This window comes from Conger conger, chromosome 1, assembly GCF_963514075.1.
Source record: "Conger conger chromosome 1, fConCon1.1, whole genome shotgun sequence".
NCBI lineage: Eukaryota > Metazoa > Chordata > Actinopteri > Anguilliformes > Congridae > Conger > Conger conger.
In genome coordinates this window covers 80853053-80878431 of record NC_083760.1, presented here as the reverse complement: position 1 = coordinate 80878431, position 25379 = coordinate 80853053, and the positions used below count along the sequence as shown (strand labels likewise).

Below are 25379 nucleotides of genomic sequence, written 5' to 3'. Positions count from 1 at the left end.
GTGATGGGTGAACTCAGGTGCAAACTATCGCTATCACAATGGACAACAGTCTACACCACATGATTTCGTAAACAAACGAAGGAAATTTGAATGACATCGTGAACAATTTTGCAGAAACTGTCAAAAGAGACAGCTTTTGCTTCGTTTTCCAGTGACTTCACCATAGTCCCCAGGGACCTTGTCCTTCAATTGTCCTTGAATTATTTCAAATGTTGCTCAGGTCACACAGCAGCACTGAAGTTAGGATGTTTCCGGTTGTGAATCTTACCTCCACAAATATTACGATTGCTTTTAAAACGTGAGAAAGAAATGGAAATGCACTATACAAATACATACCATTTGTCACATTTGAGAGGGAGATTGACACATACATAATGAAATCCCAGTCATTGCAATAAACCCATTTTTATGTAGAAAAAATATTTATTCTCAAGTCATTTTGAATATACACATATTCACATACAGTCACAACTTTAGCTACAACCTTTACCGACACAATCAATGCATAGACACAAATGCATGAAATACAATATAATAATAAAAAATAGTAATAATTTTGGAATTTGGTATAGAAATAAATAAGAGAACCCTAGTTCTGATCAATACATTTTAATAGATAATTATAAGGCTTTATAGAAGGTTTGTTTCAACTCATGTAGCATTCTGTACACATACACAGTGCAAAGCTTTTTTTTATCATGTGGGCTGCCAAAACCATTGTTTTTTGGGTTTTTTTTTTTAAATCCAAGCTTACATTAAACAGGAAATACGAACATTTGAGGACCTGGAAATAAATACAGGGAAACATGCGAAAATATACAGTACATACAGTGGACATAAAGCGGCCTTACATTTTTTTTTTTTTTTTGAATACAATTTTTCCAGATTTTTCCCTTTTTCTCCCAATTTGGTAGCCAATTGTACCTCGTCTGATTCAATTGGAGGTAGTCGTATTAGATGTACCGCCCGTACCCCGTCCCTCGGCGGCCCGAATGAGAGCGACACGCCTTCTTCAAGCCGTCTCGTGCTCGATGCCGTGATTCCGAGGCGCCCGAGGTGCTTATTGTGCGGCGATCTAATAACCCTGCCAAGTCCCTCCCTCTGGAGCAGCGAGCCAATTATTGCTGCCCCACGTGAGCCGGCCAAACTTGGCTTTTGGCAGGAAAGCGGCCTTACATTTAGCCTAAATCACATGTGATATAACTGTAGCCAATGCAGACATGTTCGATTTAGGAACATCTCTTCAGTGGTAAATCCTTCAATACTGATGCTATTCCCCCAAATCCTGTCTGGTATTCACTCATGACATCACAGTTATTTTTTAAAGGTACAATAGGTAATTTCAGACTTCTAACGGTCAAGAGAGGAAATGCAGGAACAAACACCTTCAAACCACAACACTGTTTATCCCTCCCCCTTCTCTGTGAACGTGCTGATGTTAAAACCCCCCTACGCCATTGGCTGTGGCAATTAGAACCAATTTTCGACCAATGAATTATTGTACAGCTATACAATATTTTTTGTACAGAGTGTTGGTCCGTCAACTGTATATTTTGAAACCCGAATTTAAGGACTATAAACACAGGCATAGGGTGAGTCAACATGTCAGTGAGCCTTTTTCAATGATAGGAAGGGTTTTACAATGGTCTTTGACAATGTTTTAACACAAAAGTCTTACTTATTGTACCTTTAAAATCAAATCCTTCCTGTCTCTAAGCAGCTAACAGTGCAAAAGAAAAAAATGTGTTTGCAGTGCCACATTCCTAAACTCCATAAAACTGAGGTAAGTGAGTGGATTAAATCTCCTGTCAACTTTTAATCTTACCACGGTCAACTTTCACCTTTCCCCTCACTGCTAATGCTCATAGTAGATGCATCTGATTGGTCACTGCTGTGGCTGGATGGACGTGATTGGCCATGGAAAAATGGTAGGCTATGGCTGGCTGGGTAGGGGAGGCTGGCTGGGGCATTAGGGTTTGTTCTTGGAACGCCCTGGGGATGATAGGGACTGAAACTGGGAATAATTGCACGCATGTTACAATCTCGCATGGAAGACTGGTAGCCACACCCTGGTGCAACAGGCCGGATTGGGAAGAGCATGTCTCCTAGCATGGTTGGGTGCACAACCAGAAGCTGCAGGTGTTGCTGTTGTTCTATTTCGCCCGACTGTCTCTCGGTTGATTGTGTGAAAGGACAATGATTGGGCAGAGCACCACTTGGAGAGTGGGATGCACTGTGGGTGGCCAATGGGGAGCGATGGTGGGTGTGGATAGGAGATTGAACTGGAGTTCCTAAGAGAAGGGTTTGATTAGGCGAAATGAAAACAAAATCCAACTTTCCACACATCACAAGAACTTTGTGGAAGGTGAAACTACATTGTATTTATCTCTACAAGACAATATGTTTATGAAGTCACAGCTTGTTAAAAGCCTGGTGTACACCGGTGTTTCTGATGAACGTGAGCATGATTACACAAGTATAAGAATGCTATACTCACCATTCGGACTAAGTTGTTGAGACAGTGGTGTACATCTGTGTGGGGAGGAGGGCTCACAGGACTTGTCCAGTGGTTTGGGGTTCTGGCTTCGTGACCCTTTCCCACGCAGTACATCTGTTACCTGAGGAGGGAAAAAGAAGGATTCTGTCATCAAACTGGCTGATTGGACACACTACCCACTTATGGTATTGCAAGGGAAAGAGTAGGTAATTTCCTTTTAATTGCACTAGCCAGTCATACTGACAGAAAAAAGTTGCATGTTGCAACCGCTAGAGGGAAGTGTTTACAAAATAAATAAAAATATCTTGGAAAGACTGACTACCACTACAGAAATAAAGAGAACAAAGTGTATGTGTTGTGTTTTTTCTCAACAGATGAATGATCATTTTGATAGTTTCCAGGTGCCTAATTTAGGAATAAGGCGGCCTGTAGATTAAGGTACATGATTGGGGCCCCCAAGGATTGTCTCTTGCTTAGTCTAATCAACTGTAAGTTGCTTTGGATAAAAGTGTCAGCCAAATGACATGTAATGTAATATAGTACATGTGTCAATTCTGCAGACAAGGATGTTTCCCATTCTTGCATTCAGCAGCAATGTCACAAAAAGTGACTCAAATGAACTACTCCAGGCATGGTAAATTATCCTAATGAACATGTCCAATTTATTTCCTGATCCCCTTTTCCCCAAGGGATGGAGTCCCTTCCCAGGGTTGGAGTCGCTTCCATTTCAACTTGTTCAATTCAGGAACCCACAAATTTGTTGAAAAAGAAAAACTCATAAAATGGTATGGAAACTTTTCAATTCATTAACTGAATTGATTTTTTCTCTCTTTCTTATAATTGGCCAAAATGATAATGCAATTGAACCCAACCCTGCAGTCTACCAGAAGTCTGTTGTGGTCTGAGTCCTAAAACCCACCAGTCACCCATCCCAGACACCCTCCGGCTAGGTTACCTTCTTGTTCTTGGCCACCATGAGGGCGGTGTCGTTGTGGTAGTTCTTCAGACTGCTGTCGGCCCCGTTCCTGAGAAGGACCCGGACCACCTCCACCTGGCCGCGGCCACAGGCGCTGTGCAGAGCTGTGTTCCCGCTGTAGGACTGTGCGTTTACATTGCAGCGGTTCTGAGGAAGCCGCGAGAGAGAGAACGACGTGGTTAAACAGCCTGGACACATCTCACTTCACGCTGACAGCGTGAGTCAAGCAGATGAAAATTACGCAGATGAAAATTACGCTGTTAAAGACTAGAAAAGACACAGTACAGTGTGGTACTGCGGGGTACTGTATTCTAGCATTTGTATGTGTGTGCGCGTGTGTGTGTGAATTTTGGATATACATACACATAAGTATGTGTGTGTATAAAAACAAAAGGTCCTACATACTGCAGTCATAACAGCAATTGCAAAAAACAGATTTGCACTATGCTTAGCATTGCTTACTGCTTTACTACATTATAATTATCTAAATACTGATATAAATGGAAGCTTGTATGAATCAGTTCAGCCACTTTGTGAAGAGAAATGACACACTGAGTCTATGGGATTTGGTACTAGCCCTGAGCAGAGAGAAGGAAGGGGCAGGGATCAAGCAGCGGTGGGTCAGACTAGACAATACACTAGACAATACACTAGACAAGCTCAGTAAAGTGTAGAAAAATATTAGAATCTGAAACAATTAGGCATTTGACCGAGGTCTGGGGCGCACATGCACACACGTGCACGGGCAGAATGTATCTCTGGTAACGCGGCCTCACCTCGATGAGGAAGTTGACCATCTCTATGTTCTTATTCTCCACGGCGTGAACCAGGGGGCTGCGACCACTCTTTATGTCCTTAAGGGAGAGGGGGGGGGAAGCTTGGGTTTAAGTTTGTTAGCTGCTTCAGCCTTTATGCAGAAATAGCATTAAAAAAATGAAACAGGGAAAACATTTTTTAGAAAGTAAGGAAACAGGAAACATTCCTGAAACACAGGAAGCTTGTGAGTACTACAGTAGGAATGGAGGGAGGGAGGGAGGGAGGAGTAAGAGACTGACCACAGCATCGATGTCAGCCCTGCTGTTAAGCAACAGCTTGACCAGATTCTTGTTCCCGTTCTGAACAGCCAGGTGGAGAGGGGTCAAACCTGCAGGGGGCGACAAACACAATTACATTACTGACAGGAATATTCACAAGACGGTTTTCACTACATTACATTATTGGCATCTTATCTAGAGCGACGTACAGTTGATTAGGTTAAGCAGGAGACAATCCGCCCCTGGAGCAGTGCAGGGTTAAGGGCCTTGCTCAAGGGCCCAACGGCTGTGCGGATCTTATTGTGGCTACACTGGGATTAGAACCACCGACCTTGTGTGTCCCAGTCATTTACCTTAACCACTACGCTACAGGCCGCCCCACAGTAGTAAATTATATCATTATATTGTGGCACGAAAACAAGCTCAGAGAGGAGGAGGGGGGGGGGGGGGGGGGGGTCATATATACTGTGTGATCTGTTTCATGTGGGAGACCAGCAGCCGCTTGTATAAACCCCCTCAAGCTCAAGAAAGTAGAAACCAGGCATTGTATATAAAAATGTATTTACAAAATAAGCTTCACTACAATACACTGGCACTTTATGCCTTATTCATGTAACATACCACCATGTATCCTACTCCTGCTGAATGGCTGAAGCTGGGCTTGGTTAGTACTTGGATGGGTGACCTGCTAAGTTGCTGCTAGAAGTGCTCTTGGCGAGCCAGTAGGGGGCAAACTTCTCTGGTAAAGTAAAAAGCCACAGTACTGTGCTGTAGGAGAAGTTGCCCTCCAGAAGATGAGCTACTGACACATTGTATTTATTAAAGATCCCATGACACTTACTGCAAAGACCAGGGGTTCCCCAGTGTCCTGGATAAACTCTCAATCTGGCTTTCTCAACCTGCCACCTCATCATCCCCTGATTCAACTGTCAAAAAATTGTTCACTCCCCTCCACCTCAGCTGATGTCTGGTGTAAAATGGCTGCTGTGCATCACCCAGGCAGTGCTACACATTGGTGGTGTTTGATGCGTCACTATAAAGCGGTTTGTGTACTATTATTAATACATTATATATTTGCTTGACAAACAAATGCTTGACGAACAAATAGCCCTTGACACACATGTATGATGTTACTATCGAGCAATGAGACAGGGACAAACTGCTGACTAATGCCCTACTTCCGTGGTAGATGTTCTAGCCAATTATAAACGAAGATGATGGCCATGATCAGGGGAAGTGCTGCAGCTGACCTCAGGCTCACTTCCACCTAAACTGCTGTCCTCTGGCCCCAGCAAACATTTTGGCTCCTGTTAAAGAATTAAACACCAGGCCGGCCATGCTTCTTAAAGGCCATCTCTCCCTGAACCAGCATGCCCTACAGCCCCTCTCCCTGAGAGACGGCCCCAGGGCCAGCGTGACCTCGCCCTGGGCGTCATGAGGCCGAAGCTCCGGGTGTCGGGCCGGCGGGGCTCACCCTCGTAGTTGCGGGCCTCCAGGCAGGGCAGGGGGGAGGGGTGGGACAGCACGCGCTCCAGGCACAGGGTCAGGCCGTGCTCGCAGCACAGGTGGACCGCCGTCTGTCCGTGCCGGTCCAGAACCCCTGGGTCTGAGCCGCCCTGGAGCAGAGCCTCCACCAGGATCACCTGGTTAGTGATCACCGCCAGGTGCAGCGGCGTCTGAGAGAGAGAGAGAGAGAGAGAGAGAGAGAGAGATGTGCTTTCATCAGTTTATTTTTTCCATTCTTTTTACTCAAGCCCCCAATCAGAGGAATGTATGGCTACTATTCATTCGGTTTTAATGTTTGAAGGTACAATCGGTAAGATTTTTGTGTTAAAACATTGTTACAAGACCATTGTAAATCCCTTCCTATCATTGAAAAAGGCTCACTGACATGTTTATAGTCCTTAAATTCAGGTTTTAAAATATACTGTTGACAGGCTGGCACTCTGAACCAAAACATCTATAGCTGTACAATAATTCAAGCTGTAAATTGGTTCTAATTGCCACAGCCAATGGCGTTTCAACTTCAGCGTGTTCACAGAGAAGGAGTGGGATAAACCGTGTTGTGGTTTCAGCGTATTTCTTGCTGCAATTCCTCTCTTGACCATTAGAAGTCCAAAATTACTTATTGTACCTTTAAGTATTGTTCAATGTTATATGTATGTTTTTATGAGGTTGTAAGCTTCAACAATACCGAAACGTACGTCATGCCAATAAAGCAAACTGAACTGGATTGAGAGAGAGGGGGGCGGGGGAGAGAGAGAGAGAGAGGAAGAGGGAGAGTGAGAGAGAGACAGAGAGAGAAAGGGAGGGAGAGAGATGGAGATATCTTGTAAATGATCTCCATATGTTTTCATATTTATCCATGTGCTAATGCTCTTCTTTAAGTGATTAATGGGGGGGATGTTCCAGGATGGCTCAGAAACATTTGCTTTGGGAACATGCATCTTGATATTCTGATTTAAATTATTTCACAACACAACTTTATGGCTAAGCCAATAAACCAATAAAGCTCATTGAAATTAAACTCAATTGAAGAGAGAGAGAATGTGAAGGGGGGTGGGGGGGTGGGGGGGGGATTCCAGTATTTTAGGTGTTTGACCGTAAGTGCTTTGGAAATCCATCCGATAAAACATGGATAAGGAATATGGAATTTGAACTCTGAATTTGAATGAAAGAGAATTGAAGTAGTGGGAGTAACCAAGAGAATGACACCAGAAGGACCACTGACGCTACTCACATATAGATCACTGTAAAATGACACACCATAAATTATGACTGTGCATTAACACTACAGCCAGAACACTGATGCTACTCAAATAGAGATCACTGTGAAATGACACACCATAAATTATTACTGTGCATTAACACTACAGCAAGGGCATGGAGATACCAGGTGTAACGCTAACAGTCTGATTGGCTGGCCTCAGATAAGATAACATTGATTCAGTGTAGAGAAAAGCAGATATGAATACTATCACAATGACCGATTCACTGCATACATGTGAGGAGGAAGCATGAAAGCACACACATACACATATGCACACACATGCCCATTCACACACATTCACACGCACACATGCTTATGCACACACACACGCATGCACACGCACATATACATGCACACACAATGTCCATTAATGCACACTCACACACACACGCTTATGCATTCATGCACACCACACACACACACATGTCCATTCATGCACACTCACACACACATACACACACACACACACACACTAATGCACACAGATGTGCATTCATGCACACTCACACATACACTCAGACATGCACATACACACACACACTGTACACACAAATGAACATGCATACAGACTCAATAAAACTACAATCATCATGGTCACGTCTAATCACAAACAAACCTTTTCCCAGAGCTATTTTACCTGGAACCTGTTCAGCAGTTGGAACAACAATGATAAAGATTCTCAGTAATTCATAACTCATAATAATAGTGATAGCTAAGGCACAAGTTGAACCAAAGATCTACTACAGCCCCAGCAGACAGGCATTGTGCCTTGTGTAGGTTTTAGTGTGATTTGTCAGCATTATCACTCACAATCTAATGAAGATCGCCTGGCACAGTTAAGGGAAATACAATGGGTACATATTTTACATTTCCCAAGACATTTTGCACATTTTAAAAATGCTTGATTTAGCACTTTTAAAATACTTGATTTAGCACAAAAAATAGTTTTCAAGTGTAATTATATTGCAGTAACCCTTGCAGATGCTTAAAGAAGTTTTGAAAATAATAATAATAATAATAATAATAATAATAATAATACTCATGAAAGCCCTCTCATGTTCAACATTTTGTTGCAAAAAACTTAGTAGCATAGAATCTGTGATTGCTCAGATTCTACAGTATGTTATTTTGGAGAGAAAGTACAAAAATAAACAACTAAAGCTCATGTGAATATCTGAGTAAAGACGTGCTTCCTCCTTTCTGTGAATGAAAATGTGCAGGTGCAGCTGCATGTGACGCTGCCTCAGGTGAGGGAGTAGGGGAGGAGTGCTATTCCTGTAAAGGCCAATGATGAAGTGGCATAAAGAGAAAGAGAACGTTTCTGAAATTCCTCTGGTGTCACAATGCCAGTGGCCCTCCCTTCCTGTTAAAATAACACTCCTATTTCCCTGAAGCCCTTCTGACTCACCCCAGCGTTTGCATGTTTCATGGTCACACACACGTATGCGCACGTACGTATGCACGTACGTACGCACGCACACACACACACACACATACATAAACACACGCATTCATGCACACACATACACACACATAACACTCAGATACTGATATAAACACATGCATGCAGTGTGTACCTGCACACACACACACACACACACACACACACACACACACACACTACTTCATAGTACGCAGCACAATGAAAAAAAACAAGCAAATAAGGGGATTTTTCTGTGGAGAACTCACTGGAATACTGCCATACTCTGCCATAGTATCACATTTACTCTCGCACAATACTGAAATTGCCTGTATAAAAGTATATACTGCACAATAGTACAGTCCACTAACACGCAATGTTTGCAGTGGCTTCCTGAGGTATTTAATGCCATATTAGTAGGAACTAAGCAAACTGAACTAACTAACTGGTTTCCTGTAAATCATTCCAGAATGACTAACCCAAAGAAATGCTGAATGCTTGTAAACGAAAGCGATAAGAAGGGGAGGGAGGAGAATGATGTGGGGTTGGGGGAGGGAGGGGGGGACGGCAGGGGGGAGGGAGGGCTGGGAATAATGGAGACTGAAAGAGAGGGAGAACCGGATTACAAAGGGAAAATCCCGTCCCTTTCCCCTGCACCGTGACCCAAGTCTCACATTCCAATGAAATGCAAGGATAAATAATGTTTTGTTTTTTTTATCAGCTGCACCAGTATTTAATTGATAATATGCCCACTGTGACTGGGTCATTTTAAAATCTCTACAGACGAGGGGTTTAATATACACAATAATGTACCAACACATTATTTTAGCGCTGGAAGGTTGCTAAAGTGGCAGAGAGAGTGAGTGAGAGAGAGAGAGAGAGAGAGAGAGACAGACAGAGAGGGGAAAGTCCCTGATTCTACCCTCTGAACCTCTGAACGACTTTTTTTAGAGGGGGGAGGGGGGGGCTGTCATGTGACTTCTCGGAATGAGGATCTTGAAGCACGCACACTGTAAGTGTTTTCACAGTGAAACCAGCAAGAGTACATGATTAGCTGATAGCAGCATCATCAAAATTCCTGATAAATCAAGTGGCCATGTTGGATTTCTGCGTGAGCTCATCTGTGCCGCATTATGAGTAGGAGTTTCAACAGCGGGCATCAGAAACCTGTAGTGGAATAGTACAGTACAACCGGCAGTAGCCAGAGTAAAACTTTCCAAAACACTAGAATTAGAGGCAATGTATTACATGGTCCTATATTAATAAAAAAATATTCCCTCAATTCTTAATGAACTTTTGATTCTCTCTGTAAATAAGTTTGAACATGATTTTATTGTCTGAAAGGGGGTATATAAATAGAGTAATTAATAATATTATTATTATTATTATTATTATTATTATTATTATTATTATTATAACAACACAGTTAAATGGAATTAAATAAATGTGTATTTATCTTACCAAACACGGTTCATAACTCATTTGGAAAGCTGTGTTTGAAGAAAAAATGTATGGGCAATTATACTTTAAAGTATACTTTAGGTAAAGCCGTATTTATGTTCCTTGCTTGGTCTAACATTTGTATTGTCTTGAACTTTGTGTCCTGCATTCACTTGCAGTAAATATATGTTTTACCCTTGAGCTCTTGGCTGGGATTGTTTTTGTACTGCCAGAGGATGTTCTTAGGAACTGAAGAAAAGGAAGGGTGACAGCCAAAAACTACCCCACTGCACAGATGCACATTTCATAAATCTCAATCGTGTGAAAGGAAGAAAAGTTCAAAAAAGGACAAAAAAGAAACACTCTGGTGAAGACAGGATATCACACAGGCCAAAGAGAAAAAAACAAATCCAAATGTTACTTCTGGTAACTGCTCTGTCTCTTTCATAAAAACAAGAGCAGGGTAATTTTTGGGGTTTGGTTAGGCCGATGCGGCTGGCGGTAAGCGGCTGTCGCTCGCACTGCAGCGGCTAGGCGGAGAAACAGAATGTGAAAGTCTGGACGGGACACTCTAGGTGTGCTGCAGCACCATGAGATAGGAATACTGCACAACGGGCCTGTTTCCCTGCACCCTGCCTCTGTGCCCGACTCTGTTTCCCTGCACCCTGCTGCTGTGCCCGACCCTGTTTCCCTGCACCCTGCTGCTGTGCCCGACCCTGTTTCCCTGCACCCTGCTGCTGTGCCCGACCCTGTTTCCCTGCACCCTGCTGCTGTGCCCGACCCTGTTTCCCTGCACCCTGCTGCTGTGCCCGACCCTGTTTCCCTGCACCCTGCCCCTGTGCCCGACCCTGTTTCCCTGCACCCTGCTGCTGTGCCCGACCCTGTTTTCCTGCACCCTGCTGCTGTGCCCGACCCTGTTTGCCTGCACCCTGCTGCTGTGCCCGACCCTGTTTCCCTGCACCCTGCTGCTGTGCCCGACCCTGTTTCCCTGCACCCTGCTGCTGTGCCCAACCCTGTTTCCCTGCACCCTGCTGCTGTGCCCGACCCTGTTTCCCTGCACCCTGCTGCTGTGCCCGACCCTGTTTCCCTGCACCCTGCTGCTGTGCCCGACCCTGTTTGCCTGCACCCTGCTGCTGTGCCCGACCCTGTTTTCCTGCACCCTGCCTCTGTGCCCGACCCTGTTTCCCTGCACCCTGCTGCTGTGCCCGACCCTGTTTCCCTGCACCCTGCTGCTGTGCCCGACCCTGTTTCCCTGCACCCTGCCCCTGTGCCCGACCCTGTTTCCCTGCACCCTGCTGCTGTGCCCGACCCTGTTTCCCTGCACCCTGCATCTGTTCCTGACCCTGTTTGCCTGCACCCTGCTGCTGTGCCCGACCCTGTTTTCCTGCACCCTGCCTCTGTGCCCGATCCTGTTTCCCTGCACCCTGCTGCTGTGCCCGACCCTGTTTCCCTGCACCCTGCTGCTGTGCCCGACCCTGTTTCCCTGCACCCTGCCCCTGTGCCCGACCCTGTTTCCCTGCACCCTGCCTCTGTGCCCGACCCTGTTTCCCTGCACCCTGCTGCTGTGCCCGACCCTGTTTCCCTGCACCCTGCCCCTGTGCCCGACCCTGTTTCCCTGCACCCTGCCGCTGTGCCCGACCCTGTTTCCCTGCACCCTGCCCCTGTGCCCGACCCTGTTTCCCTGCACCCCCCATGGTGCCTGCTGTCAGCTGCGCTGTTACACGCCGAGCGGCTGCAGGTTCCAGCGGCGTCCCTGTCAGGCAGGAGGGAGAAATTCCCCCCTCTGCCCATTCCCCCCTCTGAAAGGGCAGCAGGAAGGGACGAGCGGGGATGGGGGAGATCTCTCCGCTGAGCCGCATGCCCGGCTCTTGGCCTTGGGCCAAGAGATGTCGCGCCTTGGCCACGCCCGTGCCGGTCTACGAACTGCTCGCCTCAGGTCCTTCCACATAATGATTTGTGATTTCATATAGTAATGATTTTACATTCAGAATTTTGTGTTTGCCCCTTTGGTTGTGTCATAAGGTCTCAGCAATGGTCTGACAATGTTTCTGCAACTATTTCACCATGCATGAGTTTCTGTTTCTGGTGTGCGTGGGTTTGTGTGTGCGTGCAAGGCTCTCACCTGTCTCAGGTAATTGTATATGTCCAAGTCTTTGTGAGCCTGGATCAGCGTGTGGATCAATCTGTGAACTAGAGCTTCCTGTCCCTGTACCACTGCAATGTGGAGTGCCCTGGAACAACAAAACACAAACACTTATACACACTGGATGCACAAAGTTATGACACACTTTAATACAAAAAACTAGTGAAACAAAATGTATAATCACAATGTACTTGGAAAGAGTACCCGACAAGCACATATTGGACAACAATAACAACACTCACTCAACAAGAACTATAATGTCCTTTAATACTTCAGACTGCAACGTGCAGTCACAATAGGAGGCATAGACTGAGGGGGGGAGGGGGGAATGGGGGGGTTCTCGGTTCAGAGATGCATGTAGAAATATGGAAAAGGTCTGCAAAGAATCTTACAATTCTATGTATGTACACCTGTGCTATCAAACAAATGTAACAGCCAGAAACTGGCAAAATGCCAAACTGCCAGGAAGCAGAATAGTTAGAGATGCATTAAAACCATAGCACAACAATAACTGCATTATAAAATATATATTTACATATTGATACTTGGTGCTGCTGAAACAATACTGCATTACTGAAAAAAGTATTGCGATAGCATTCTGTCTCAAGGTTCCCTCACCTCCAATATGCAAACACAGAGTATGATATTCACTAACATAAGAGCCTCAAAGTTTGAAGTAAGTCCAGTGCACACTGTGTACGGATCTGTGGGTAGACATGGAATATCCTTCTGTTTCAAAGACGGTTTTTTGCTTGGTTTGAATGTATTATCATGTTAATATTTGCCACTGCATCTGTTACTTTCATAGCACAGGACTATCCCGATTTCAGTCCAACCAGTTTCCACAACTTAACTTTTACAAACAACAAATTAGGTTAATACACAACCTGCACATTCCCCAAAATGCACCACACTTTATAGTACAGAGCAGTCCAGGCTGGTGCTATGTAGGTCCAGTACTGCATAAAAAACTACAAATATAAAGGAATGTCCACCTTGAAATTGACACTGTCTAGGTTCTGAACCAAAGTATGCACCAATAGATTTGAGAGATTTTTTAAAATTGAAACAGACACTGCTGACATGGAGCTTCTTGAACAATAGGTGCCAGCACAGCCGTATGACTTTCACGCTGCAAGTCAATGAGGCAATTTAGCAAGCATACATCGAGGAAGCTGTAAATGCATGTACCTGTCTAAAGACAATATAATTCTCAAAGGAATAACTAGTTCCACAGTACGGGAAACATAGCTACATTTTTTGGGCAATTAGTGTGCTGACACACTAATTGCCCTAGACAGACAGAGTAACTTGCTGATGCGCCAACCTGACCAATAGACTGACTCATTGGCAGACCACCTGACCTATGCTCCAATTCTGCCACACGGCTGACAGTTTGACCTGTATGACTCAGCATTAGCTTCTATCCATGCATGCAATCGTTACATCAAAGTCGAGGAAAATGAATCTTAACCCCAATCTCTCTCCTTTTTTGTTATCTCATCTCATCTCACCTCATGCTCTCATGTTAAGTGAAACAGAGGTAAAAGTTGGAACACAGGAGAAAAGGGGAGATTCTTATGAACATTTTGCTAACTTTTTTTTTCTAAGCCAGCTTCCAGTAACAGCCGGCCCAGTTTGATGTCATTTCCTGTATTCAGGGACAACAGTGTGGTTCTTTCTGTTTTGAATAATAATCATTATTATTGCGGCTTCTTCTGCAGGGGCTTTTCTGCGTGTTCGCTGTTTCTTGCTTCGCTCTTCTAAAGAAAAGTCTATTCTGAAAAAGGAAGGAAGTAAGCCATAAATTGGTCAAAAAACTGGCATACGAGGGCTTTCAGAATTTTCCAAAACACTGCCAAGAGATTTAAAAATGCAGAAAACATTTTACTTAATTTCCTTAGCACCCCTAATGAATAGCTTATTCTGAAAAATGAAAATAGCAAGCCATACATTGGTGAAACACCTGAACATGACGGCTTTCAGATATATTTAGTGGGTTCGTACTCCTGTACAGCATTGCATATACACATTTTAGTACCTTTTTTACATACTGTAAATGTTGTTGGCACTCTCAGAACAAAGACACAAAAAGGTGCCTATAAAAGTACAACTGCTTGTAACTGAATTTTCCTACACCTAGAGGTACATGCAATAGTACCCCTTGCCAGCAATACATAACTGAATTGTACCTTTTTTTTCTCGGAAACTTGTTCCTTAAAATGTACCTGAACTGTACCTTTATTTCTGAAGATAGAGAGAGCGAAACAGAGAGACAGAGAGAGACAGAGAGAGAGTGAGAAAGAGCAAGGGAGAAAGTGAGAGGGAGAAAGTGAGAGAGAGCAAGAGCAAGAGTCACATCCTTACTGAAGACCCCATGCAACAACCCCACACCCCCACACAGTAAACCTGAACACAAAAATAAAACCCACCACAAAACACACACACACACACATCCACACAGTAAATCTGAACACAAGAAGAAAACCCACCACAGAACACACACACACAAACACACCCACACAGTAAACCTGAACCCAAAAAGCAAACCCACCACAGAACACACACACACACACACACACACACACACACTCACACACGAAATAGAGCAGGTAACACGGGTGGTGAAACATTAATGCGTACGCAGGATTAGCTGGAAGGCACTGGAAGGCTACAGACAGAAGAGCGGATCCACTGGAGAAGGTGTGGACAACAGAAGGTAAAAGTCACAGAGGAAACAGAATAGAGACAAGAAGGGGAAAACCCTCGGTCCATGTAAAGCTGAGTTACTGTAGCAGAAATATGTGTTCATTCCCTGACCTTCAGGCAACAGATACAGAGTCACACCACTAATCCCCCTGAGTGATGAACGAGGCCAAAAAGGAGAACTGGTATTTATCAACATTTTTTTACCTTTAGTGACACTGCCATAGTTTACACACGTATTACAGTAACAGGAACAGGCTTCCCATAAAATATAACTTGCACAGAAATTTTGCACACACACAGTTTTGGTAACAGTGTAAATGTAGACAGTTTTCTAAGCGGTGATATTGAACATTTCTTCTTCCCTCACTCTCTACATCACCTGTTAGCCTTAGTGGTTCTATGGTGATCATGCATCACCTAAAGCTTCCATACTGCTGATATTGCCATGAAAAAGGCTTGCCCATTAGGCCTTTCCAGTCAGTGGGAAACCCTAATGGTGCTTATATCAGTTAAACTGCACCATCACATCAGTTAAAAATACTGTATGGCTGCATGTTATGTCATGTATAAGAATGTGCTAACTAGAAACACTGTATCCCATATGTACTTTATATTAACAACATGGAAGATCAAGATGTCGAACTGTCGGCAATTGTACTAACATAATTTTCTTGTCTGTAAAATGTTTAATAAAATCCAAGTAAAAAAAAAAAAAACTATGTTGTATGTCCCTACTGGCAGTCCTACCTATTGTAGTATTACAATGAACATGAATAAACTGAACTACAGAGCCGATTAAGTCTCGCCACAATGTATTTTAACCTTAACATTGAGCAGATTGTTTGAGCAAACCTTACTTTTTGCTCATCTCTTTCATAACATTTTTCATGCGTTTGAGAAACCACCAAAGCCATACTCATACGATTGTGCAAGTGATGGGGAAAAAAAGAACAATTGCTTAAACGTATTTCTCATGTAATGGAAAGAACACACTGTGGTTAGATTGACTGTGGCCTCTGAATGATTGGCAAGCTGCCAAAATGAAGATCAAATGAACAATGAAATGATAAAGAGAAAGTCTCATTGCGTGTTAGGTGACACGTCCGACTAAAGCTGCCAGTCCTGCTTTACCAATGCATCTGGAGTTAAGTATCTTGGCAGCAGCACTGTTCTCTGTGGCTCAGCAGCCCCCAGGCCTAGTGTATGGCGGATATAGAATCAAGGCCCTCCCATCTCATCGCAGAAGACTGACTACTTAGGTTGCAGTCCGCCTGTGCCAACTAAAGCAAGAAAGTACAGTTCAAAGAAAGCTTGTACGTGTACAGCAACATGATTCGTCCAGGGGCTGTGCATATAAATAGTATATTTTACAGCATTGATTCACAATTATAAGCTTAAATATCATTTTATTTTTATTTTGGGCTAGTGTTCCTTGAGGACAGTTGTTTGAGGTTGCATGTGCCATAGTGGAAATACTGCCAACTGAATAAAAAATATTAAGGCAGTATATACAGAGCAGTCTGTAAGTACAGTCTGTAAGTCTGTTCTTTTGGCTCTGAACTCCAGCACGTCAAATGTGAAATGAAACAATGAAAATGAGGTTAAAGTGCAGACTATCATTCTTAATCTGAGGGTATTCACATCCATATCCAGTGATCTGTGTTGGAATGACACCCCCAATTTTAGGGGAGCAAATGTAATTGGACTGTTGGCTTCTCAGTTGTTTCTGATTAGTCAGGTGTATTCAATCACTTCCTTAGTGCAGGTATAAGAGGACGTTCAGTATCTAATCTTGATTCTAGGCTTTTGAGTCTGTTAGTGGCATTTGCCAACATAAGGACAACAGTTCTGAGAAAGACAGTCAAGCAAGCCATTATGAGGCTGGGGAATAAAAAACAGGCAGAGACACAGGCCAAACAACAACTGTTTGGAACATCTATAAACAGAAAGAGAGCACTGGTTTGCTTTGCAATCGCAACAGGACTGGTAGGCCAAGGAAGACCTCTACAGTTGATGACCAAATAATTTCTATCATAAAAAAAACCCAAACACCTGTCTGACAGATCAGAAACACACTTCAGGTGGCATGTGCGGATGTGTTAGTGGCTACTCTAACTTCACAAACAGATCTACAGAGGCTACACTCTTTAGCTGCATAAAAAGGACAGTCAGGCAACAGCTTGATAAGTAATACCGAAAAGGTTATGCAGAGTTCTGGAAAAAGGTCTTGTGGAGAGATGAGACCATGGTTGATTTGTATCAGAGTGATGACGAGCAAAGTGTGAAGGCTAAAAGGAAATGCCCAAGAACCAAAGCAACCCCCTCATCTGTGAAACATGGTGGTGATATACTGTAGCTTGGGGTATGTATGGCTGCTTCATCCCACAGCAAGGCAATGATCCCTAACATGGAATGTTATCTTTCTTCCTAATAATGTTTAAAACTGTTTTATTTAGTAAGCCTATTGTTTTTTTGATTATTATTTCTCAGCCTCATAATGGCTTCCTTTACTTTCATTGGCACAATTCTCATGTTGACAAATGCAAATAACAGACTCCAAAGGCAATCAAAAGCCTAGAATTAAAGTAGATACTGAAACATTTATTTTACCTGCACCAAGGAAGTGAATGAATACACCTGACTAATTAGAAATAGTGAAGAAGCCAAGCTTCCAATTATTTTGGTCTCCTAAAATGGGGGGTATCTATAAAAAGGGATGCAATTCCTTCACTCATTAGCTGATATGCATGTAAATACCCTCATATTAAAAGTCTGCACTTTAACATTGTTTCCTTTCAAATCCAATGTGCTGGAGTACAGAGCCAAAAGAACAGAAAATGTCCAAATACCACTGTCCAAATACTTACGGACTGAATTGTACATGTACACAGGCACACTGTAACTATAGGCTGCTTTGGAGTTAATACTAATAATACTAATTTGTTATTTAGCTGATGCTTTTACACTGTAATGCCCCTATCTCAGCCATTGTAATGCCAGCTGGTCATCAGATACTAAGTAAATATCTAAACTATCCTTCATTGCACAAAAAAAAACTACCCAGGCCAATTGAAAACATATAAAAAGGAAATAAAACAAATGAACAAATGAACTTATGGCCACTGTAGGCTTCATAAGGACAAGAAATGTGGAAATCAGAGGGTAACTTAAAAAAATCAAAAACGTCAATTGTTGTTAAAGAGCTCTTCTGCAGAGATAGCAGCGCGTGTAAAGTGAACTCAACTGCTTTACGAGGATGTGTGAGTGTGGGGAAACCATCAGTACTGTATTTCTCAGCAGCTGTAGTTCAGGCACTGTGTGAACACGTGCTTCCCTTCTTGCAAGTCACCAGTGGATAAGGAAACTGAGAACAGATTTTTTTTTTCTCCTCAAAATGGAAAGGGAAAAACTGTAAAAGCACCTGACTACTGTACCAGATGTCTGTTTGGTCATCGACGCTAAATAACAGGAATAGACCAAGGATTCAGTTCAGAACTGAAAAAACTATGTGAGAGAAAAGGAATACTTCCTGCAAGTAATGATGTGCTGTGCATTTGATTGTCAGAAACCTCAAAGCTATAACACAGACATACAGTGACTTATGGCATCAAGGTGCCGGTTATTAATTATTGCTATTACAATGTGGATGAATGCTGCAGTGACATTATGATGGTGGCTCTGTTTTGAATTGAGTGCAGCCACTGTGAGGTCCAACTGCAGCACCTCATCGCTGAGTAACATCTCAAAGGCTCTGTCTTTATTCTCTTTCTCTCTCTCTCTCTCTTTTCTCCTTTTCTCTCTGTCTCTCTCAACATGAAACTCTCGCTGCTCTCCTGTTCCTGGAAGCGGTGTGACCGCAGTGCCAGATAACCCCAGCTGGCTGACGCAGGAGCCCTGGGGTGGGAGAGAGAACACTGGCGTATACGCGGCATCCTGTTTCACGGTGGGGGGTGGGGTGGGGTGGGGGGGTAATCGTGCGTGAGGCTACGTATCCCATGCGGTCGAGGTGAGAGAGGGTGAAGTAGAGCGCTCTCAGGGCCAGGCGGAACGGCACCGCTTACCAGAAATCTGCCCCAGCGCGTGCCAGGGCTGGGAGGGGCGCAGCCCTTTCACCGCCAGTCTGTTCACGCATCGCCTCCCGCTAATAAAGCCGCCGGAGAGAGAGAGCGAGAGAGAGAGGGCCCGGTGCTGGCTCCTTCCTGCTTCCAGTCAATCACCTGCTACGTCTCAAACGGACATGCCACGCCGTTTCAGTCAGAGCCCGGGAATTCCTAGTGTTCCACCGACACTGAGTGTCACGCTAACGGCGCACTGAGCATGCTCGCAGGCTAACGAGCCGGGCATCCTGACTGGCTATGTGCATTGCCGTACCCAAGACATCCAGTGCACCAATTACCTTACTGCTAAGGCTATGCCTATACATGCATGGGTTGGAAACCCCACCAATGACCTTGCAGCTAAGGTTATTTCAGCATATATACATACACAGAGCAATGGCACCTGCAGCCATGTTTGACCTACTCATACTGTATGCACAACAGTAGAAAAGGGCAGACAAATGCCAGAGAGAGAGAGAGAGAGAGAGAGAGAAAGAGAGCGAGCGAGGGAGATGGGGGACAGGCGATAGAGAGAAAGCGGTAAGGGAGGAAGTGAGGAGCGGATGTTTGGGTTTTGCGCTCATTCATTTAAAACAACAACCGAAGAAGAGAGAGAGAGAGAGAGAGAGAGAGAGAGAGACACCTGAGAAAACCACAGTCACACATCCGATTGCGCTCTCACAGGTTTTCCCGAAACTGAGCGGCTGAGAGACGCTGTGAACCGGGGCCGAGTGAAAGCAGCGGTGCCCGTATGACGCAAGAGCAACAGCACATACGCTCAGGGGGGCCGGGGGAGGGGGGCCGCAGCGCGCAATACTGGAATCTCTCGCTGAATTTTCACTCTGCGGAAAGCGGGCCTAAGCCCGGCAGAAGGAGACTGTTATTTACCGAGCACCGTCTGAGTACTGAACCGGCGGTACGTGTAACCGGCTCCTGGTAATGGCCGTGCACATGCCGCACAGCTCTCCCGCGTACGTTTTTCATTTCATCAGCGACGCTGATGTTTTTCAGCACAACGCAAGTCGTACATATTTGTAATTTGAGCAATGGCCGTGAATAAAATGAAATACAAAAAACGCTGCATAACAACTGGGACAGAAAAATGTGAAATCTTACTGGGGGGGGTCCAAACAGTTATCTCTGGGCATTTTAAGAACAGAGCATTCTCTATGCCCAATGCAAAGAAAGGAAAAAAGGAAACTCTATACTGACTTCATTTTTAAGAAATGTTCAGAACATTACAACATCTACCGAAGCTCAGTAATTTTGGAAGAAGCCATAATATATTGGCAATGAAGCATAACATCCTTACTGAAAGCACTTTATCTTTTAACATGATGGTCTCTCATCATGTGGCTTGGAAAATGTGATCATTGAGCTGCAGAGAATAGTCAATATGGCTTACAAAAGACCTGGGACAGCACACCAGCTCAGCAGCGTGTCTGAAGAACTGAAGTATTACAATTTCCAAAGACTCCTCCCATCCACAGCATAGGGAATGTGCACTGTTGCCATCAGGAAGACGTTACAGGCTTCCGAGAGAAAATAAGAATATTTATCAGAAACATTTGTCCCAAATTCGGGTCCTGTATGGGACCAGCAATGGCACCTCTGTGTTTTTGTGGCAGCTCTGGCACAGTTTTTAGGTCAGTGTTGTTCAAGCAACTGCATTTTTGGATTTGTTCTTTTTTTTTTGTCTTATTATGGTGAAGCCAAGGGCAAATATCTGCTGCGCCAACAGGGTTTCATATTCGTATTCATATTCATGCGCAAGTTTCACATTCATGCCTGCATTTGCATGCGGATGTAAGTCTGTGAAGAGTGTGGGTACATGTGGTTTACATACATCTCCAGTTCTGTCCCCCGACCACCCTCCACATATCCTAAGACCCACAATTTGAATACAGCAAACTCGCACTTTCTCACGCGTGTTTCTGGCTTTAGACCACAAGCCCCCATATGCCCCCATTTTTTTTTTCATCTAAAAATGTAGAAGCCCAGAAAGTTAACTCTCCCTTAGCATTTCAAGAGAACGATTCACGGGAACCATAAACAAGCAAACCAACTGCTATTTTCACATTCTCTCTGTTCCTGGAGATCTACCATCCTGTGGGGTTTCACCCTAATTTGGCACCCCCGATTCTACTAATTAGCAGCTGCAGGGGACCTCAAGGAGACTTGAACAAAGTGTGCTCTTTTGGGGTTTTGAGGGGAAACCTACAGGATGGTAGATCTTCAGGAACAGGGTTGGGCAGCCCTGCTCTACACCAAGAAGCCCCCTACATTGCTACCAGCCCATCAGGACCCAAATCCTATGGAGTATTACAACTGAGTCCGATTTGTTTCCGTTTGATTAGCGTTATTGTCGCTAGGGTAGCTGTTATTAGTTATGATGAGAGTCACACACTAGCATGCTTTGCAAATAAACCCACACATCACTTGAAAATAAATCTTCTGAAAAAGAGAGACTGTAGTCAACCTGCACTTTTTAAAATGTATTTTAGTTAACTCTGTTCTTTAAAGTATTAAAAGGGTGGTGTGTTCCAATGTCATATTTCGGTTTTAATGTGTGTGCTGTGCTTTCATGGTTTTAATGGCTTGGGGGAGCAGGAAAGCCAAACTCACGTGTCTCCGTCCTCGTCTTTCCATGTTGCTGCATCTATGGACAGGTATCCCGGCTCTTCCTTTGGGCGGATGGGGAAAGATACAGGGACTGGTAGGTTGAAGATCACGCCTGGATAACCTGCATAAGGGACTGATAAAAAATGCACATGTCAGTTTATTCACAAACACAAACACACAATGAGGCAGAGATGCCCAGGAATGTGACTTTGTTGGTGCATTATCAACATCTCAGAAAGACACTGATTATTAGGTTATTAGTATTGGTATTTTGTGAATGCCTCCAGATTCAATCGCAATTACGTAATACTTATTTGATGAACATCCGTTAAATGAAGAACCTGTTGTAAGCTGTTCTACCCATCAGAAAATTATGAAACAAATGCCACTGTGATCTATTTTCATGAAGGAAAGGGGTTATGTAATATCAATACAGTGAGGCTGTTGCAGTTGCTAGTTAAGAAATTTGTTCATAATTTCATAACTGTTGAATCTCTTGCCATGGTACATCACAAAGTTTGAATACTTCAAAATCATTGCAGGGCTGTAGAACAACCTTTACCAAGTTTGTTGGACACTTGTGTGACCAGAAAAAAACGGATCAAAAAACGAATCAGTTAAAGAGACACTTATCTTGGGGTCTCACTGTCATACTAGAAATGGTAGTGGACAACGCACAAACCAAACCATGCAGTTTGCTAAGACGTTACAACAATGTTGCCAGTTACACGTTAGCTGATAATGGCCTCACTATGTCCAATAAGTGATGTCTAAAAGCGCTGAAAGAGAAACAGTGATTTTAGCGATGGCCTCAAAATATGAAAGGCCATATGAACAGTGAATGCACAGTGATAGCTAGTTTGAGCTGCCCAACAGTCAAGAGGTGACAATGTAACCTCCACAAGCGAGGACTTGTACCAAACACAGTGAGATAGCAGCCTGATGAAGTAACCTTTGGAAGCTACAATATTTGGTGAATCGAAACGATGACCCGTTTCATGTCGCAACGTTCAGTAAATCAGTGAACTCGGATCTCATTCCCAAGTTACTACAGACCGATGCATATGTTTCACAATATCTAAACAGATACAAAGGGGCCTGCCCTGACTGTGCAATCTTTGGTAAATCCAAGAGTGAACATTGAATTTCTTTTTTTTCAACCAGTTAAAAACACTGTCCCTTTCAATGCTTATTGGTGGCAATTTCCAGCATCACCAACAAACAAGAAAATGGCAGTAGGAATAATACTACTACTAATAATATTAATAATATTAATAATAACACCATTATGATTATTATTATTATTATTATTATTATTATTATTATTATTATTATTATTTCTGTTGGCGGTACAAACAAAAAAAGTTTCATCAAAACCACTTTTTCATCATGAGCCTCAGGATGGAGGTGAATTGCTATGAAACACTCCCAGCCTTTGTGGGTGCATATTCACTTACTGTACGGTGTTGGTTGATACAGTTCCATGGCCAGTCCCCTGTCTCCCTGACCATTTGTGTAGAGCGGTTGCACCTGATGCCGGATACCAACACTGTCCTGCACGTTTCGTTTCGATAACTTTGCCGGAATGCTCCCCCCCTCTTGAGTATTCTTGGCGGTCCGAGGGCATTCACTTCCAGACGGCGTCCGCGATTGGCCATACGCTTCTTGTCCCGCCGGAAAGCGACGCTTTCTGAACGGAAGCCTGGAGACAGGTTTGTCCATCGTCTTTGAATCGCAGGCGGCTGCAGTACTGCTGTCTCTTTCACATTTTACTGAGTGTAAAGTTCTAGGGGGCGTAGGATCAAGCATCTTAAGACAGTCAGTATTTTCCCGATTGAGATCCGTTTTCAGTGGCCTCTCCTGCGTAGGCATCACCGCTGCCGATCTAGAAGGACGCTGAATCTCGGTGCCTGTTTGTCTCGTACCATTGCTATGGCCAGGGCCCCCATGTGTGTGAACAAGCATTTCTTCAGCCTTCGCCTTGCCATTGTCCATAGGGTTACCATTGCAGCACGAGGCCGTCCCACATTCAGAAGGATTCACTCCAGTCTCCTCACTAACTTTTCCATGTGGACCATTAATCCGCAGGTCTAGTGGCCCTGTTGCTGCAGCAGTTTGCTGGCCGCTTGTGGTCATGATCTCCAGTCCAACAGGATTTGGAGGAGCGACACCTGCAAAGTCGTAATTCGACTTTTTAAAAAAAAGTTGCCTGATGTTTGAGGGCATCAGCTTTTTTTACAATGGGAATGCCTCCCAAAGTCATCCATAGACCAAAAATCAATTTCCATAAACCATATTCACTCAACAATAGCCTAATTGAAAGAAAGATAAATAATAATAAATAATAATTTCAAATAGGATTCACACTCATATCCCAGCACTGGCTTCTCTTGGTCCTTGAGATCTTCCTATTTTTACCCAATTGCACTCATTTAGAAAGTTGAGTTAAAACAATTTGCTGACAAACCCAGAGTAGCCTTAACACACTGAACATTCAGTATCAGTTTCAGAACAGAAAAAAAGTCTAAATAAATGTGAAAAAGCAGTAGCCTACAACAAAGTATAATATAAAGAATTTACTCTAGGAAATATGGTTCTCGCAATATAATCAAAATCACGTTTAACCTGAGTAGGGTTCGCTCCAGCGTATTCCAGTTGAAAGTAATGCAAAATACAGACACCAGTCCTTTCGTTATGTGTAAGAAGAATGAGCAGTTGAGCAGTCGGTCTCCTTCACTATAAGCTCTCTCTCTCTCTCTCTCTCTCTCTCTCTCTCGCTCTCTCTCTCTCGCGTGCTCGCTCTCTCTCCTACGGTCTCTCCGTCTCTCTCTGGCACACACTACACTACACGACTGAAAAGACAAACACTAGATAATAATTATGTAATAGTTATGTAGATAACGATTTTTAAATACCGGATATATATTTTTCTTTCTTTTTTTGCGAGACGAAAAAATATAACCATTCCGGAACTTTAGTAGCTTAGGCTATAGGCTATGTATGGGCATGTATGGGTAGCAAACTGTAGAGTTTGTCGTGGGATTTTAACTTCTATTTTAAGGATAAGTGGCATACATTTGCTAAAACAAATAACCTGATTGTTTTGATCCACCGACGACCCGGAAACGGCACAGCGAGCGTTATTCAAGTCTGTGACACGTCTTCATTGCTTTCAGTAATGAGACGTTGTATTGCCTGGACTTGTGTTGTATGTTCACGGAAAATTTATATTTGTGTGTTTATATTTTGCATGCTACTATATATTGCCTCCTGACAATTGTTTGAGCCTGAAAGACAAAATATTTAATAATATGTCACTTTTGCTTAATCCTGAAGTATAGTATACTATTATGTGTTTTGTTTCTATTTCTAAAGTAGGAAGTGTGTTGAAAGGCGGGGATCTCCCTTCAGCTGTTATCTGGAAGTCAGATGTGTCATGCTCATGGGCATGGCATGAATTTACTGGATTCAAGCGACGGGGTGTTGGACAATGGGAAACCTCAAATATTGTCTGACCTGCTGACCGACTTGATGAAACTGCCATAACTGAACAATTGTCAAATAACCTAGGTTACTTTTCCTCAGTAAAATTTTGTTAAATTATAGACCTGTGTAATCGCGGATTAAATCTTACTTAATGCATTTTAAATGTCTATGACTTTCATAAAAAA

General features: G+C 43.5%; 1 protein-coding gene across 2 annotated transcripts; it reads right to left on the bottom strand.

The window, feature by feature from the left end:
• Nucleotides 1-403: 403 nt before the first annotated feature.
• bcl3 (BCL3 transcription coactivator) lies at nucleotides 404-24464 on the bottom strand. 2 transcript variants are annotated; one of them, XM_061222101.1, is made up of 10 exons: nucleotides 24334-24464; nucleotides 23166-23879; nucleotides 21712-21841; nucleotides 12260-12368; nucleotides 5982-6183; nucleotides 4529-4617; nucleotides 4250-4327; nucleotides 3453-3620; nucleotides 2498-2618; nucleotides 404-2291 (listed from the first exon to the last, which is right to left on the bottom strand). In XM_061222101.1, exons 2-10 carry the CDS (start codon nucleotides 23842-23844, stop codon nucleotides 1831-1833), a joined length of 2037 nt encoding a protein of 678 aa, XP_061078085.1. In that variant the 5' UTR covers nucleotides 23845-23879; nucleotides 24334-24464; the 3' UTR covers nucleotides 404-1830. The 2 variants fall into 2 exon arrangements, with proteins under 2 accessions (XP_061078085.1, XP_061078004.1); XM_061222020.1 differs by having other exon boundaries at nucleotides 23166-24403.
• Between the last annotated feature and the right edge of the window lie 915 nt (nucleotides 24465-25379).

Bases quoted from the DNA above. Each gene is read 5' to 3' on its own strand.
- bcl3 (XM_061222020.1), bottom strand. From the start codon at position 23,934: ATGCCCTCAAACATCAGGCAACTTTTTTTTAAAAAGTCGAATTACGAC. The intron at 6,184-12,259 runs GTGAGAGCCTTG...TCTCTCTCTCAG, and splicing joins TATACAATTACCTGAGACAG to ACGCCGCTGCACCTGGCGGT. The intron at 2,619-3,452 runs GTAACCTAGCCG...TTCCCTCCTCAG, and splicing joins TGGTGGCCAAGAACAAGAAG to GTAACAGATGTACTGCGTGG.